Source organism: Neofelis nebulosa, chromosome 2 (assembly GCF_028018385.1).
Source record: "Neofelis nebulosa isolate mNeoNeb1 chromosome 2, mNeoNeb1.pri, whole genome shotgun sequence".
In the NCBI taxonomy this organism is placed as follows: Eukaryota; Metazoa; Chordata; class Mammalia; order Carnivora; family Felidae; genus Neofelis; species Neofelis nebulosa.
This window is the reverse complement of record NC_080783.1, coordinates 119,451,004-119,465,946: the sequence shown is the minus strand read 5'-3', so window position 1 is coordinate 119,465,946 and position 14,943 is coordinate 119,451,004. Positions and strand designations below refer to the sequence as shown.

General features: G+C 39.7%; 1 protein-coding gene across 2 annotated transcripts in view; it reads right to left on the bottom strand.

The window, feature by feature from the left end:
* NOTCH2 (notch receptor 2) overlaps positions 1–14,943 on the bottom strand; it is a 170,894-nt gene that overhangs the window by 92,921 nt on the left and 63,030 nt on the right. For both annotated transcript variants that reach the window (XM_058716027.1, XM_058716028.1), the window contains exons 3-4: positions 8,344–8,603; positions 4,079–4,414 (exon numbers count right to left, since the gene is read on the bottom strand). In XM_058716027.1, the coding sequence (XP_058572010.1) occupies positions 4,079–4,414; positions 8,344–8,603 (596 nt within the window). The remainder of the gene's footprint in view (positions 1–4,078; positions 4,415–8,343; positions 8,604–14,943) is intronic.

Here is a 14,943-nt window from a genome sequence, read left to right as displayed (position 1 = left end):
AACTTGGTTCACTGACTTTCAGAGCTGAAAAGTACTCTAAAATTCTTCTCATCCAGTATCATATCACACAAGAACAAAAGGAGAATATGATTCCAGGAAGAAAATGAAGAGATCAAAATTACATTCTCAATACTATATTTTTGTTGATTGTTTCCTTCGATGGAAGGAGGTAGGTGGGGGATGGGCTAGACAGGTGATGGGTATTAAGAGGGGCACTTGTTGTGATGAGCACTGGGTGTCATACGCAAGTGATGAATCACTAAATTCTTCTCCTGAAACCAATATTACCCTATATGTTAACTAACTAGAATTTAAATAAAAACTTGAAACAACAACAACAAAACACTATGATATTATACTAAAATTCAGTTGGTCAATAAATATTTGAATGCCTATTATGAACCTGGCACTGTTTTGGGGTGCTTGGGGTACATCACTGAACAAAAACAAAGATCCTAGCTTTTACTCTGAAGAGAGAAAGAAGCAGCAGAATTTAGAGAAGACAGACAATAAACAATAGACATAATGAGGTAAATTATATAGCACAAATTATATACTAAGCAGATGATAAGTGTTACAGAAAAAGAAAAGAAAAAGTAGACCAGGGCCAATAATTAAGGGGATAGGGGTTGGTTACAATCTGAAATAGGGTGATCAGGGTAGGCCTCAATTAAAAGTGCAAAGACTTGAAATGTGGCAGGAAGCGCACACAGGAGCTGCAGAATACCTTACCAAACCTTTTCCCCTCCTGCTGACTTGATTTCTCCTTTGAAGAAGGAATATTTTCAATTCAATTCAATTCAATATTTCTCATTTGAAATAATGATTCTCCTCAAATAAGGGTGTTATTTACATTGAGTGATTATTATTTTTTATTATTTTTTAATGTTTATTTATTTTTGACAGAGAGAGAGCACGAGCAGGGTAGAGGTAGAGAGAGAGACAGACAGACAGACAGAATCCAAAGCAGGCTCCAGGCTCTGAGCTGTCAGCACAGAGCCCGACGTGGGGCTCGAACTCACGAACCATGAGATCTGACCTGAGCTAAAGTTGGACACTTAACCGACTGAGCCACCCAGGCGCCCCGAGAGACTGATTACTATTTTAAGTAACATTTTAGTCTCTCAAATAGTGTGGAGCATAATGGAAGGTGGGGCAAAGAGAATGATATTGCATTATGGAAAGGACTTGCTAAGAAAAAATAATCTCCAGACACGATTTCTCTGTATGAAAATAAGGTTAATACTCTCCAAACTCTACCTGGGACATAAAAACAGTGAGCATAAAATCTTACAAATTGTGTAAATACATATTTATTCACAGTGTTACTGCATCATCTATTGTTTTGAATTCTTTTTAAATTTCTTTTTATCCATTGTCTAAGCTAATGTCATCTGTTTTGGATCATGGGACCCTGAAAGGCAAGAACTAGCCTACTTAACTATTTTAAATGTCTGCATGGTGCCATACATAGGCTGGAATGCAACAAAAAGTATTTGATCATAATTCGAAGTAGTTTCTACTTTTTTTTTTAACCCAAACATCTCAAAAGCATTTAACAAAAAGTTTCACACATTTTCAAAGCACCTTCAGGGATAGACAAGCAGTGCACTGTGATTCAGTAAAATGCACAGGCTTTGGAAATAACCTGTCTGGGTTTTAAGACTCAGCCCGACCACATGTCAGCTGTGCAACTTTGGGTAAATGACTTAACATCTCCAAACTTGAGCTATTTCACCTGGGAAAACTAGAAAATAATACCTATTCCCAAGGTTTTTGTGTAATTGAGCTAATGGATGCAGAAGTACCTGGCACAGTGCCTGACTCATAAAAGGCATTGAATAAATGTTAGTTTTCACTTTGCCAACTCTTCTCCCCGCCCCTGCATCCTCATCCCAAAACCCAACCCACACACACACACACACACACACACACACACACACACACACACACACACTTCATCAGTGAGTAAACAAATGTCTTGCTTTAAATTACAAGCAGAGCATAAAAGATAGCCAAGATCTCCTTCCTCCATCCCACGAGCCCTGGCAGCCTCTCAGCTGTGGAATCCCTGGTTATTTCCTTTCTCAAGGAGGAGATACTATTCTCGTTTGACAGATCCTTTCCTGGACACACTCTCAGAATTCCCTAAGGTTCTTATCATGGCTAATGGATAACAATGCAGAGACTATGGGAGTGAATAATCACTCTCTCCTAGCTAAAAACTTCCTTTATTGACTTCTCTAACTTCCCGTCAGTATTCCGCTGCCAAATCAACCTTTTTGTTCTGGGCAACTATTAAAAGTAATTTTCTTGAAACTGAAAAAACACATTTAGCCTTCAACAATAAATTGTGCTCACCTCAATTATTAACCATTTGGACTATTTATTAAAATATGTATAAAGTTAAATTGTTTACATTTCTGTTTCCTTCTTTAACCCTTAAAATAGAGCCAACAGGGGCGCCTGGGTGGCTCAGTCGGTTAAGCGTCCGACTTCGGCTCAGGTCATGATCTCGTGGTCCGTGAGTTCGAGCCCCGCGTCGGGCTCTGTGCTGACAGCTCGGAGCCTGGAGCCTGTTTCAGATTCTGTATCTCCCTCTCTCTGACCCTCCCCCATTCATGCTCTGTCTCTCTCTGTCTCAAAAATGAACAAAGGTTAAAAAAAAAAAATAGAGCCAACAAATATGGGAGTGGAGAAAGATATCTTTCAGTTATTTCTTCTACAAGACAATATGGATGACAGTAATACTCTATCAATTAAATTTATTTAGTGTCTAGAATGACTGCTTTATCTATTCTTCATTGAAAGTGAAACTGAAAGCAATACATTTAAAAACTGGTTCTTGTGGCTTACAGTTAAATGGTATAAAGTTTTTTATTATGTGACAGTGTCTTATATCGCCCTATCCCAAGCACACAGTACAAGTGCCTAGAAAACAGGGGCAGTTAATAGATTTTTACTGAATGAAATTAATAAATTGCCATTTGGCTTTGTACCAAGGACCAACATATGACCTTTAATCCCCAAAAGATAAAACACACAATCCCATGATATGTGAACCATATCCACAACACCAGATTCTAAGATTCCCATTCTGAAAGAGTGGCTAGAACAACTTCTTTTTGAGGCAATTCTGCTTACTTAGCACATTACTCCCCCCTACAGTTTTCCTTCTTTTGTTTTTGTACTAAGGATATTTGTATGAAAACAGAATCTTTGTTGCTTAGTTGCAACAGAGCTTTGTTGCTCATCTGCTCCAGCTGCTTGTGTTCTGTTCCCAATCAAAATTCTGTTTTCAGCCTCCTCATCATTTTATAAGGAGTTAGTGAACTGGCCAGGCTTGCTCCCTTCTCCATCTCTATGGAACGCTGGGCTCCAAGCTTCCTTCCATACATTGCTCCTTTTTTGGCTTCTATCTTGGAGTTATGTATGGTTGTGCCATACCTTATTCATCAGCATTCATCAAAAGTGCCCATTGAGTAAGAGAGCGCCACCCCAGTTCCAAAATTCTCTAGCTTCAAGTCAGGGCAAGGTTACCCCAAGTCACAGAGAGCATATGGAGAGGGCCAGGAGCCCAGGGAACATTACAAAAGGACAGGCAGGTGCATCTAGGTAGGTAGGAAAATAATCTATTATTCCTTCAGAAGTGAAAGCATATAGGAAAGTTGCTCACCTACTATTACTGTCAATTCAGTTTACAGTACTTTATTAATCAGACATATTTTTCAACATCTAATTCTCATTTGTTCCCTTCCATTCCACAGGCCTGTCTATTTCTTTCTCAGAACTGTTTCTTTTATTTCTTACTGTTCCTCCGAAAAGGACAATAAACAATTTCCTAGCCACTCATCATCATAAACTCTGACATGTTAAATTACCCCCTACTCAGTTTATGGACCACATTGGCCCATAAAACTCTTCCCTCACCAGCAACCCACTCCACACAAAATTCTTATTTCCCCTTTTCCCTGCTGAGAAGGGTATTTCCTAAAGCAGCAACTGAGCCACACCCACCACCCTCCTTCTGTGCTGGAGGTGTATCCCCCAATCCCAGGACACTGGAGGCTCTCCTTACCTGGAAGGCAGTTGCATTCAAATGTGAAGTCACCAGTCTGCCGGCAGGTGCCTCCATTGACACAGGGGGAGGGTGCACAGGGCACATAGGGGCTGTCACAGTGCTGGCCTGTGAAGCCCTGGGGGCATTGGCACTGATAGGAACCCAGTAGATTGAGGCAGGTGCCACCATGCTGACACTGTCCTGGGATGTCACACTCATTGACATCAGTCTCACACTTCTGTCCTGTGAAGCCTGCGAGGCATCTGCAGGAGAACTGGTTGGCTACAGTGGTGCAGGTACTTCCATTTGCACAGGGATGAGATAGGCAGGCATCGGTCCATTGGCACAGCTTACCTAAGGAAACAGAACAGACTCAGTGCTGCCCACTGAAGTGGGAGCCAGTCTCATCCTCAACATCCCACATCTCCCACCCATCCAACATCATTTATTGTGTACAGAATGTCCTAAGCTCTTTGAAATTCACAGGAAGCCCAAATCAGAGCTTCCTCAAGATCATGTGACACAGGCACTCCCTCGGGCCCTCAACCAAGACACAAAGCCTCAGTGGAGCACATGGAGGGGACTGTAGGCTAGTCATATGAAGCCCATCCTCACAGGAGCCTATCAGTCCCTTTGGTGGCAAAGAAGGTCTGGATCTATCTACTGTCTCACACCTTGCCTTTGCATAGGCTGCTCCTCTGTTTGGAATGCCATCTTCCTTTTTGTTCATCTAGTAAACTCCCACTTGACAACTCTACTCATAAGTTACCTTATTGCCCTTCTCAGCTCCCTAAATTGCTCTCTCTCTCTCTCACACGGATCTGCACATGTATACACACCCCCCAAATTTGCTGTTTCCTTTTACTATATCACCTACCACACGGGCAGGGGCTGGATCCCCACAGGAGGCTCTCAAATCATGTCCTTTGAGCAAATAAAATGCATTGATCTTTTCCATAATACATAGTTACTAAACAGATCTCTTATATGACAGAACCAAGTCAGTGCTACTTCTGTTTCCTTTAAATAAAACCCACATACATATTCTGGGCAATATTTTAATTGTGGTCTTGCTACATTATTGCTTGATGTGTTTGAAGAGGATGAAAAATCTCTAGCTACTTATATATGAAAAAAGCTGTAAGTTATCGTGAGAATAAAGGTCTAGAAAGGTAAGTCTTGTGGACTCTCAAATAGGAAAATATGAGAGGAGGTCAGAAGACTGATATGCTGGATCTTAAGGCATGACTCCAAGAAAGCAAAACAAATTCTCTGAGGTAGAAAGACAGACAAAAAAAAATATTCCCATGCTATTAGTAAATTTGGTATTCATATAGACTTCTAGTGCTCGTGTGCTCTCTCATAAAAACAAAATGTTTTTTTTTTAATTTAAAATAAACCAAAAAAAAAAAAAAAACCTAAAACAAACAAGAGCCATGACAGCTTTTCTAAAAGAAGAGGGAGGTGACACACAAGCACAGAGAAGTGCTCGCTGTCTGTCAAGGAATGTCAAATCAAACAGGAGAGGTGCAGTATAATTTTGGGCATAGCACATGTATCTCAGGGTGCTAAGCAGAGAGAAAAAGGAGGAACTGAAATTTCTCTTCCTATTTTTTCTTCATTCCTCTGAGAGGAACATCTACAGTGGAGAAGAGATAAAAATGGTTCCTTTTAGCAACTGTGTATATGAGAATATTTGCCTACAACTAAAACAGAAAGGTCCTTGAACCTGGCTTCCCATATATGATACCTACAGGCACTAAGTTCCTACCTCTGTTTTTTCAACTATAAGTGCAGATAAGTTAAGAAGGTCTGATTAGGTGGGGTATAGGGCTACCACAAAACGAAAAGGGTAACTTAACCTGTGGTGATTCCTGAAGACAGACAAAAGTGGCAGATGTGTAAAAATGATCAGAGCCCTGCAGAACACCAAGAAAGGATCCTTTTAATGGCAAAAGAAGAAGCTTTAATTTGGGGATCATTTCAGAGTTAACATCTTAATTATTAAGAAGACATTATTGCCATTACCACTAGTGAGGATTAAAATGTTTTAAACAGGTATGCCTTCCCTTTGCTTGCAGAGCAAAACAATTCCAAACTGACAATCAGGAAAAAAATGTTCTCTTAACCACCAAATCTCTTTAATGAATCATAGCATCGATGCTGTCATGGTCATGATGAAGATAACAGATCATCCTAACTATCCTCTACCTTTACCAACACCTTTTAATAACAAATCAGTAGAAAAAGTATTCCAAACTAACCTACCCAATCTAGTTTACTGAGTATGTTTTTAACTTTTGCTTATAAGATTTACATAATTGCTGGTGTCGGGGGGGACAAACTGGTGAACGGTTCCACTTTCCTCATCTAACTTAATTAATATCTACAGTTCATTTTGGTTTTTTTTTTTGTTTTTTTTTTTTGTTTTTTTTTTTTAAATTTTTTTTTAACATTTTTTTTATTTATTTTTGGGACAGAGAGAGACAGAGCATGAACGGGGGAGGGGCAGAGAGAGAGGGAGACACAGAATCGGAAACAGGCTCCAGGCTCCGAGCCATCAGCCCAGAGCCTGACGCGGGGCTCGAACTCACGGACCGCGAGATCGTGACCTGGCTGAAGTCGGACGCTTAACCGACTGCGCCACCCAGGCGCCCCTCTACAGTTCATTTTGAATAAAGCTCAGACCCACCTGTGGAGAACTCATGATCTAGGCAGATGAGAGACATGTAAAAAAATTATTACAATAAAATGTGACACATCAAATAATGGAACATAGAGACTAACTGCCTAAAGGAATAGGAAAAAGTCACTAAGACAGAATTTTAAACAACATTGGGCAATCACCAACTGCAGAAAAGGGTATTCCTGGCAAAGGGGTGTGCAACAGCATAGAAGCAACATACGACATTTTCAGGAAATGATGAGAATGTTGTTGGTGTGACTAGAGCTAGATGCTTGTGGGAAGTGAAGCTATAAAAAGACGTAAGGCTGGGGCTCCTGGGTGGCTCAGTTGGGTAAGCATCCAACTCTTGATTTCGGCTCAGGTCATGATCTCAACAGTTCATGAGTTTGAGCCCTGCACTGGCTCTGTGCTGACAGCAGGGAGCCTGCCTGGGATTCTCTCTCTCCCTCTCTCTCTGCCCCTTACCTGCCCTCGTGCTCTTTCTCTCTCTCAAAATAAATAAACTTAAAAAAAAAAAAAAAAAAAAGATGTAAGGCCTAGACTATGATGGGCTAAGGAAGCCATATAAAAGAGTTTGCAGTTTATTCTGCGGATGATAAAAAGTCATTAGGCACTGTAAGCAGATGAGTTTGTGAGAAGATTTGCATTTATGGTCAAAGATGTGGCAATGTGACAGGTGAACAAGATGGGGAGAAACTAAAGGCAAGAAAACCAGTTAGGAAATGACTGCAGGAGCCCAGGTGGAGAGCTAACCTATCACCAACATGGACAGGGTAGACCTCAACTACAGAGCAGAAGGAATGGAGAGGAGTAGTCAGGTGAGAGGTGATTCAAGGACTGGGTCAGGTGCCTGAGTTTAAGTGTTATAAGGGAAAGGGGGAGTCTAGTCTGGAGTATTTTTTTACATGTCCCTCATCTGACTACGACCCATTTATATCAACATGTTGAGTATGAGGTACCTGTCAAATTTCCAAGGATAATATGCAACAGATAGTCAGAAGTATGAGCCTGAATGTCAGGGAGGGGGTGGAGTGAAAAGGATGACTGTAAGAGTCACCAGCAACTGATGAAGACAATGACAGCTGAGGCCACTGGAGACAGGAAGGTTCCCGGGGGGGGGGGGGGGGGGGGGAGCTGTGATATGGCTCAAAAGAGGCCTCACCACAGAGTTCCAAGGAACACAAAAATTTAATGGATGAGGGCAAGGCAATGCAGAATCATAACGGAACAGAGCACAGAAAACCAGAAAAGCCAGTGGCCTGAATGTCTAGGTAGAGATTTCAAGAAGCAAGTAATCAATAGTGCAGATGGCTTTTCTTCTAGTGACAGTGAAGTACGGTTCTGATCCCCCATCTTGACATATATACACTTTAGGCAGTCAAATACTTCTGAGTATCGGACACTTTCTCTTTCTCCCTCTTAGAACTCTCAAAAGGAAGTTAAAGATAGTTGTCTGGAACACTCGAGCTCCTTACCATAACATTAAACAGGCACCAGAGTTAGAGGATCCTTAAGAGCAACATGTCAAGATCTAAAAGATGATAAAGAAAGGTATCTGCTGAGAATAGGAAAACGTGGCCCTGGGTCACATCGTTACCTGTAAAACCAACTTGGCAGGTACACTCATAGTCGTCCCGGCTACGCACATGGCAGGTGCCTCCATTCAGGCAGGGGTGAGACACAAAGCAGGGGTGAGCAGTTGAGTACTGACAGTCATCACCTGTGAACCCCAGGGCACATCGGCATGTGGCTTTCCCCAACATGGCCTGGGCCACACACGTCCCCCCATTCTGGCAGCGGTTCTTCTCACAGGGGTCTCGATGTTGACAATATTCTCCCAAGAAGCCCTCCAGACATCTGCATGGAAAAGAAAAGAGTCCATGAAAACACTTGACTTCTTGTAAGTCCAAAAGCTTAACAAGATAGTGCAGTCCATTCAAGAAACACTAGATCATGAATTGAGAGATCTAAAGGTACAACCTATAAAACTGCCCTACTTCAGAAGCGCTTAGAGAACTTAACCACACACTCTCACGTCCTTTTGAGCCTTGGTAAGTGACAGAATACCAGGTGGGTTACCCAGCATGGTCTGCCATGGCCAGTCAGCATAACCTTTATCAAAGGCAAAATGAGCCACAGCTTTTTTCACATAGATACAGGCTGGTATTGGCGTAACTGTTGTGCACCACTTTTTTGTGCACCACTGTTGATTCCTGCCTGTTCAAATTCATTAGCTTTCTCACTTTGACTAAGCCATCTGATAGGATTAAGGTAAGATTCACATGATAATGCATGGACTGACTTTCTTACCCTCTCCAGTTCAAAATATATAAAATACCATGTGATTTCTCTCAATTAGGCACTGAGAAATAGTAAGTTCTTCTTTTCGTGTTTCCACTGAGACATCGACTGGCCTATACCTAGATTTCTGGGTTATGTTCTGGAGTTACATTTCCCTGTGATGGAGAAAGAAAAAAGAGGTACAGGAATAGGAAAGGGTTCAAAGGGGCTTTTTTCTCTGTTTAACTTAAATCTGTTAAGATATAAACAGGAGGCAGCTCTTTTAACCAAATTTTTAAAAAAGCACAAAATATAATTAAAATGACATAAAAAATATCTAAGGTACCATACGAACACCAAAGTGAAGAAAGCACAACAACTTAAGAATAACATTCTGTAACATTCTCCACATGGTGCGTTGAGGGAGCTTTTTATATGCCACCCACTGAATCATAAGATATACAACCATCCCAAATTGTGTGTAGTATTTATGACAATACTACATTCTCTAAACAGCATTAAAAAAGGCTTTCCCCAACATGGTCTGAGCCACACAGGCTTTTAAGAAGTGTTTAAAAGTAACACAAAGACTTTGATTCTAACTGTAAATTTTACCATTTGGCCATTGCCCCAGATATTTGAATAAACCTATTTCTACATTATTTTACTTTTTGGAGGATAGAAAACTAAGTCTACAAGGCTGCTCCATCATTACCTTAAAGATGACACATTTAAACCAAACTCTAAGGAAAAATAAGTAAACAAACAAACCAAACTCGAAATCTTTCCCCTCAAAACCAGCTCCCAACACAGCTCGCAATGTGCAGATTCTGGGTCCTGATTCTCCCTATCGCCCAGACGTGAAGCACTGGGGTTGTGTTTTCCTCCTTCCTGCCTTTGTTCAATCATACCCAACATGTCTCATTAGCCAGTAGCTGGCAAGGTGAGGTCTTCAGAGGTCCCAGTTATTAAGAAAAGGAGGAGGACCAGATGTTAAGGAACTGAGATCGAACCTGCCCAGAAGTATGCAGTAGCTAACACACCTGGAGGAGGAAACAGAGTTGGTGGGTAGCTCCAGTGGTAGTCATGTAACTAGTGACAGCCTCCTCTCCTCTTCCCAGATCTGTGTACAGTAAGCAGGGCAGAGCCAGAAGCAGCTAGAGTTTTGAGCATCATCATGAGCGGGTGAAGCTAGGAGATGGAGAGGTAGTAAGGGGAGGGCACAGCACTAAAACCAAAGACTGGCTGAAGTTTCTGTAAAGGAGTCTGCACTTTATATGGTCAGAAGACCTGTTTGGAGTGAGTCCTGATGTGGCGACCTTGGACACGTTGCTAAACTTCACTGTTAGTTCTCTCACATTTTAAATAGTTGAAAAGGGTACCCACATTGCGGGACTGGTGTAAGAAACTTACAAAATCAAGTATGTGAAAGCCTAATGTTAAGGTTATGGGTTATGTTAAAAAGCTTTGCAAATGAAAACCATTTTTTTTCCCCTTTGTACTTATTGAGGAAAATATGGTGCTTTATGCAAATCACAGCTTGATTTGATAATAGAATACGTTATTTTCTGATTTTTTTTAAGTGGAAGAACAAAAACTGCAAATGTAGCATAGCTAAAATTAACCCTGAGCTATATTATTAAAAGCATTTGTAACTTATTTAAGAAGTCTGTTATGGATGATGTTCAAAACTGGAACACAATTCTCATTCATAATGGTAGTCCTATGGGCGTTATGCCTGGCTGACAACTCTTGATTTACCCATATGGGAATTATTTACCTTGTAAATAATGGAAAACTGTTAAACCTGGGTGGGCTTTGCCCATCTTTGTTCCTGGACTATTGCACCACCACCGCCTCCCCAACACTATCATGTGGCATCTGCTCAGAGAATGCAAATTCATTTAAATATTAGTATCATAAACATATAAAGAAAACATAAGGCTCCCAGGAAAACAAAAATGAAACAATATGAACATTTCTGGAGCCAACCAAGAGTATTCCCGAATTACGTGAGACTAGGGTTTAATCTGCATTGTTTGCTCCCTAGCAAGTACAGAAAAATAAGTTTCAACTAAGATATGTCTAAGAAACCGGTGAAAGCAAATACAGCTTGCAGGCCTAATATGGCCCACTGTCTGTTTTTGTATGGCCTATGAGCTGAAAATAGTTTTTACATTTTTAAATAGCTAGAAAAATGTCAAAAAAAAGATTAATATTTTGTGACATTTGAAAATCACGAGAATTCAAATTTCAGTGTCCATAAATTAAGTCGTATTAGAACACAGCAACACTCATTCATTTATGGATTGTCTATGGCTACTTCTGCATTACAATAACTGGGCTAAGCACCTGTGATGAGACCATTTAGCTCACAAAAATATTTACTATCTGGTGCTTTATAGAAAATCTGCCAACTCCTGGGTAAGAAAATGTATGAAACCCAATTCTATATATGGCATCCAACATGCTTATTAATAACGATGTTAATGATGATGAAGAAAAATATTCTCACATCAGTTTCTGCAAAGAATACTGCACTCATTCATTCATCCAACAAACATTTATAAGTGCCTATTATATGCCAGACATTGTCTTAATGCTAGGGAAGTCCTTGAACTTGTGGAGTTTAAATTCTCGAAAGGGAAGACAAAGACAAATACATAATTTGTTCAGTCAAGTTAAGTGCTATGAAAAAAATAATAAAATTGGAAAGGGGGATGGGAAGGGATGGAATTGGGAATGGTAGCAGGTAGATAAAATGAAGTATTTTGGTTTTAAATAGGAAAATTGGGGAGGGCCTCACTTAGAGGGCACATTTGAGTCAAGACCTTGATGCAGTGAGGGACTAGCCATGCAGGTGACTTAGGGAAGTGTGTTCAAGGCAGAGGGAACAGCAAATGCAATGGACCTAAAATAGGAAACAGTCACGGCATGTTTGAGGAACAGCAAGGAGACCTCTGTGGTTCTACCAAAGGGATTAAGAAAAAGAGTAGCAGAAAATAGATGAGAGCCGTTAACTGGGAGGCAGATCTTGAGGGGCCTGCAGACCACCATGAAGAAGGCTTGAGGTTTTTACTCTAGGTGAGATAATATGATATACAACTGACTTACTCTCCTAAAGTCCATATATAGAACTACATCTTATTTTTATGTGAAACTAGACATACTGTTAATAAAGACTTAATTTCTTATTTAAAATGTTCTAGAGGGCTAGATATCAATCAGTCTATTTCTTTACCTTAAAACACATACAAATCTCTCTTAACCTACATTTTTCACTAAGCCCCATTTCCCTTTCCAAATTCTTCTTCAGTCACAACCAAACTTCTTTAACTGTGGCCTAATTTCACAGATACTTTCCCTTTCTCTTCCATCTACTTCTTACTTGTCCCTTAGTAACAAAATTTGCATCCCAATTATCGCCCAGAAACTATGCTCTAAGAACAATGACTTTCTTTCCCCTTGTCAAGTTCAGTCTGAAATTTCATCATAAAGAAATTCTCTTTCCTGTAGAAGTGTCTCTGACCAGACCTTCTATCATTTTAATCCTTTTACATTTGGTTTCTAGGACTCCATCTCAGAGCTTGGTAAATTCTTAGTCTAGATTGCTGACTCCTCTTCTCCTTCCTCCCCATCAATCACAGACAGCTTAAAGTTTAAGTTTGAGCTGCACTGCTCTTTTCTCTCATGTACATGTGTTACTGTTGTCATTCTTCATCTGATTTTGAACAACTACCTTCATATGCCCCCATAAACAGTTCCACCTGCATATGCTCAGTTTACTAAAAGTCGTCTACTTACTCTAATCTACTCTGCAGTACTTGAAACTGAACATTTGAAAAGTGGGATCATTTTCCCATGGAACTTTAATTCTTCAATTTTTCCAAGGTTTCCACTCATAATCTCAAAAGTCACTTTTAGTTAATGCTCTTAAATTATATATAACTAATTACCATGTTCTGACAAGTCTTATTAACTGAATTCCTATAATACTTATCATTCACACTCACAGTTTCCTTCTTGATACAAATTCTGATCATCTTAAAAGCCTTAGGCCAGATAGCACCCTTGGAATAAAATAAATCTTGGGATTTAAGACACCCTAAGGCAATTTCTACCCAATGAGATAGTTCTTTCTGAAATATCCTTAAAAGATGATCACCAGTCTCTACTTGAATCTAAGCAGTTAAGCACAGTGCCTGAGTAGTAGTAAGAATTTAATAAATGCTTGAAGTTCTTATTGTTCTTGCTATTAAGAGTACAGACCCTAGAACCAAACCACATGGATTTCAATTCTGGCTCCCCATTTACTCGATAGGTGACCTTGAGCAAGTTACTAAACTCATTGTAACAATGAATTTAGTAATAGTGCTTACCTCATAGGGTTTTTTAATAACTGTAAAGCACTTAGAACAGTATCTGGCGCATAAACACCATGCACTTGTTAAGTAAAATAAAATTAGTGGCTCACTACTTCAATAACAGAACAGTCTTCAGTGTGGGTGGATCCCAAGATCAGAAAGCTCCTTCTTTCTGATGTCTTAAATTCTGCCTCCCCTTCTTGGTATATATATCCAAAATAAGTGAAAATATAAGTCCACGCAAAATTTGTAAAGAATGTTCATAGCAGTATTATCTATAATGGCAAAAAGTAGAAACAACCCAAATGTCCATAAGCTGATGAACAGATAGAAGTAAAATGTGGTATATCCATACAATGAAATATTATTTGGTCATAAAAAGGAATGAAGATCTGAAACATGCTATGACACGGACGAACCTTGAAAACATCATGCTAAGTGAAAGAAGCCAGATACAGAAGGCCAGATAGTGTATTTCATTTTTATGAAATGTCCAGACTAGGCAAATCCATAGAGATAGAAAAGAGATTATTGCTGCCAGGGGGCTGGGAAGAGGGGAAAACAGAGTGACTGCTAAGGAGTAGAGAGCTTCTTGGGAGCTGGAGGATAACAAAAATGTTTTTGAAACTGGATAGTGTTATGGTTCACACATATCTGTGAACACACTGAACACCACTGAATCGTACACTTCAAAGGGCAAATTTAATATTATATCTCATTAAAAAAACTTTTTTGGCCTCCCTAAAATTTCCACTTACTGGCTGTCCTGTTCTTTGGAATAAAAAGGAACAAGCCTTCTACTTTTCTAATATGTAGCCATTCAAGAACTTAAAGATGGTTGTGCTGACCCTTTTGTTTTCTTTTTTACAGGATTCAGTACTTTAGACTATTCCTCAATATAAAATTATTTCCAGACTTTCTCACCATTTCAGTGGCTCTTCTATACTTAAGATAATAATAGTAATAATAGTGACCAACATTTTCAAAGCACTTACTGTGGATTATGTATTTGCTAAGCACTTTATAGCTATTATCTCTTTTATTACTCTGTATAACAGTATTGGTATATTATGATCCACATCCTGTATATGAGGACCTTGAAGCTTAGAAAGATTAAGATTTCACACCTAGGAGATGGCAAAGGCAGGATTCAAACCCACATATGACTCCAGAGCCCATGTATCCCAACACTGGGCTATCTGGCCTCCTCCTACTAGATGATTCTAGTTCATCAAAAACCTCTTTAAAACACAGGGCCTGAAATGAAAACAAAACAAAACAAAACAAAAAACAAACATAACACACGTGATCCTACCAGCACAGCACAGAGCTTGGACTACGTGGATACTGTATTTTTACTACTGCAGCGTAAAGCTGTGTTCACTTTTTCAGAAGCTACAAAATACTACTACTGAATGAGCTACTGAACACACAGTTAAAATGCCAGATCTTTTTTTTCAAATGAACTAGTCACTCTATGCTTGTAGAACACACTTTTGAACCCAATAATTGGACCTGTCATTTGCTCCTTTTAAATTCACCGTGCTGAATCT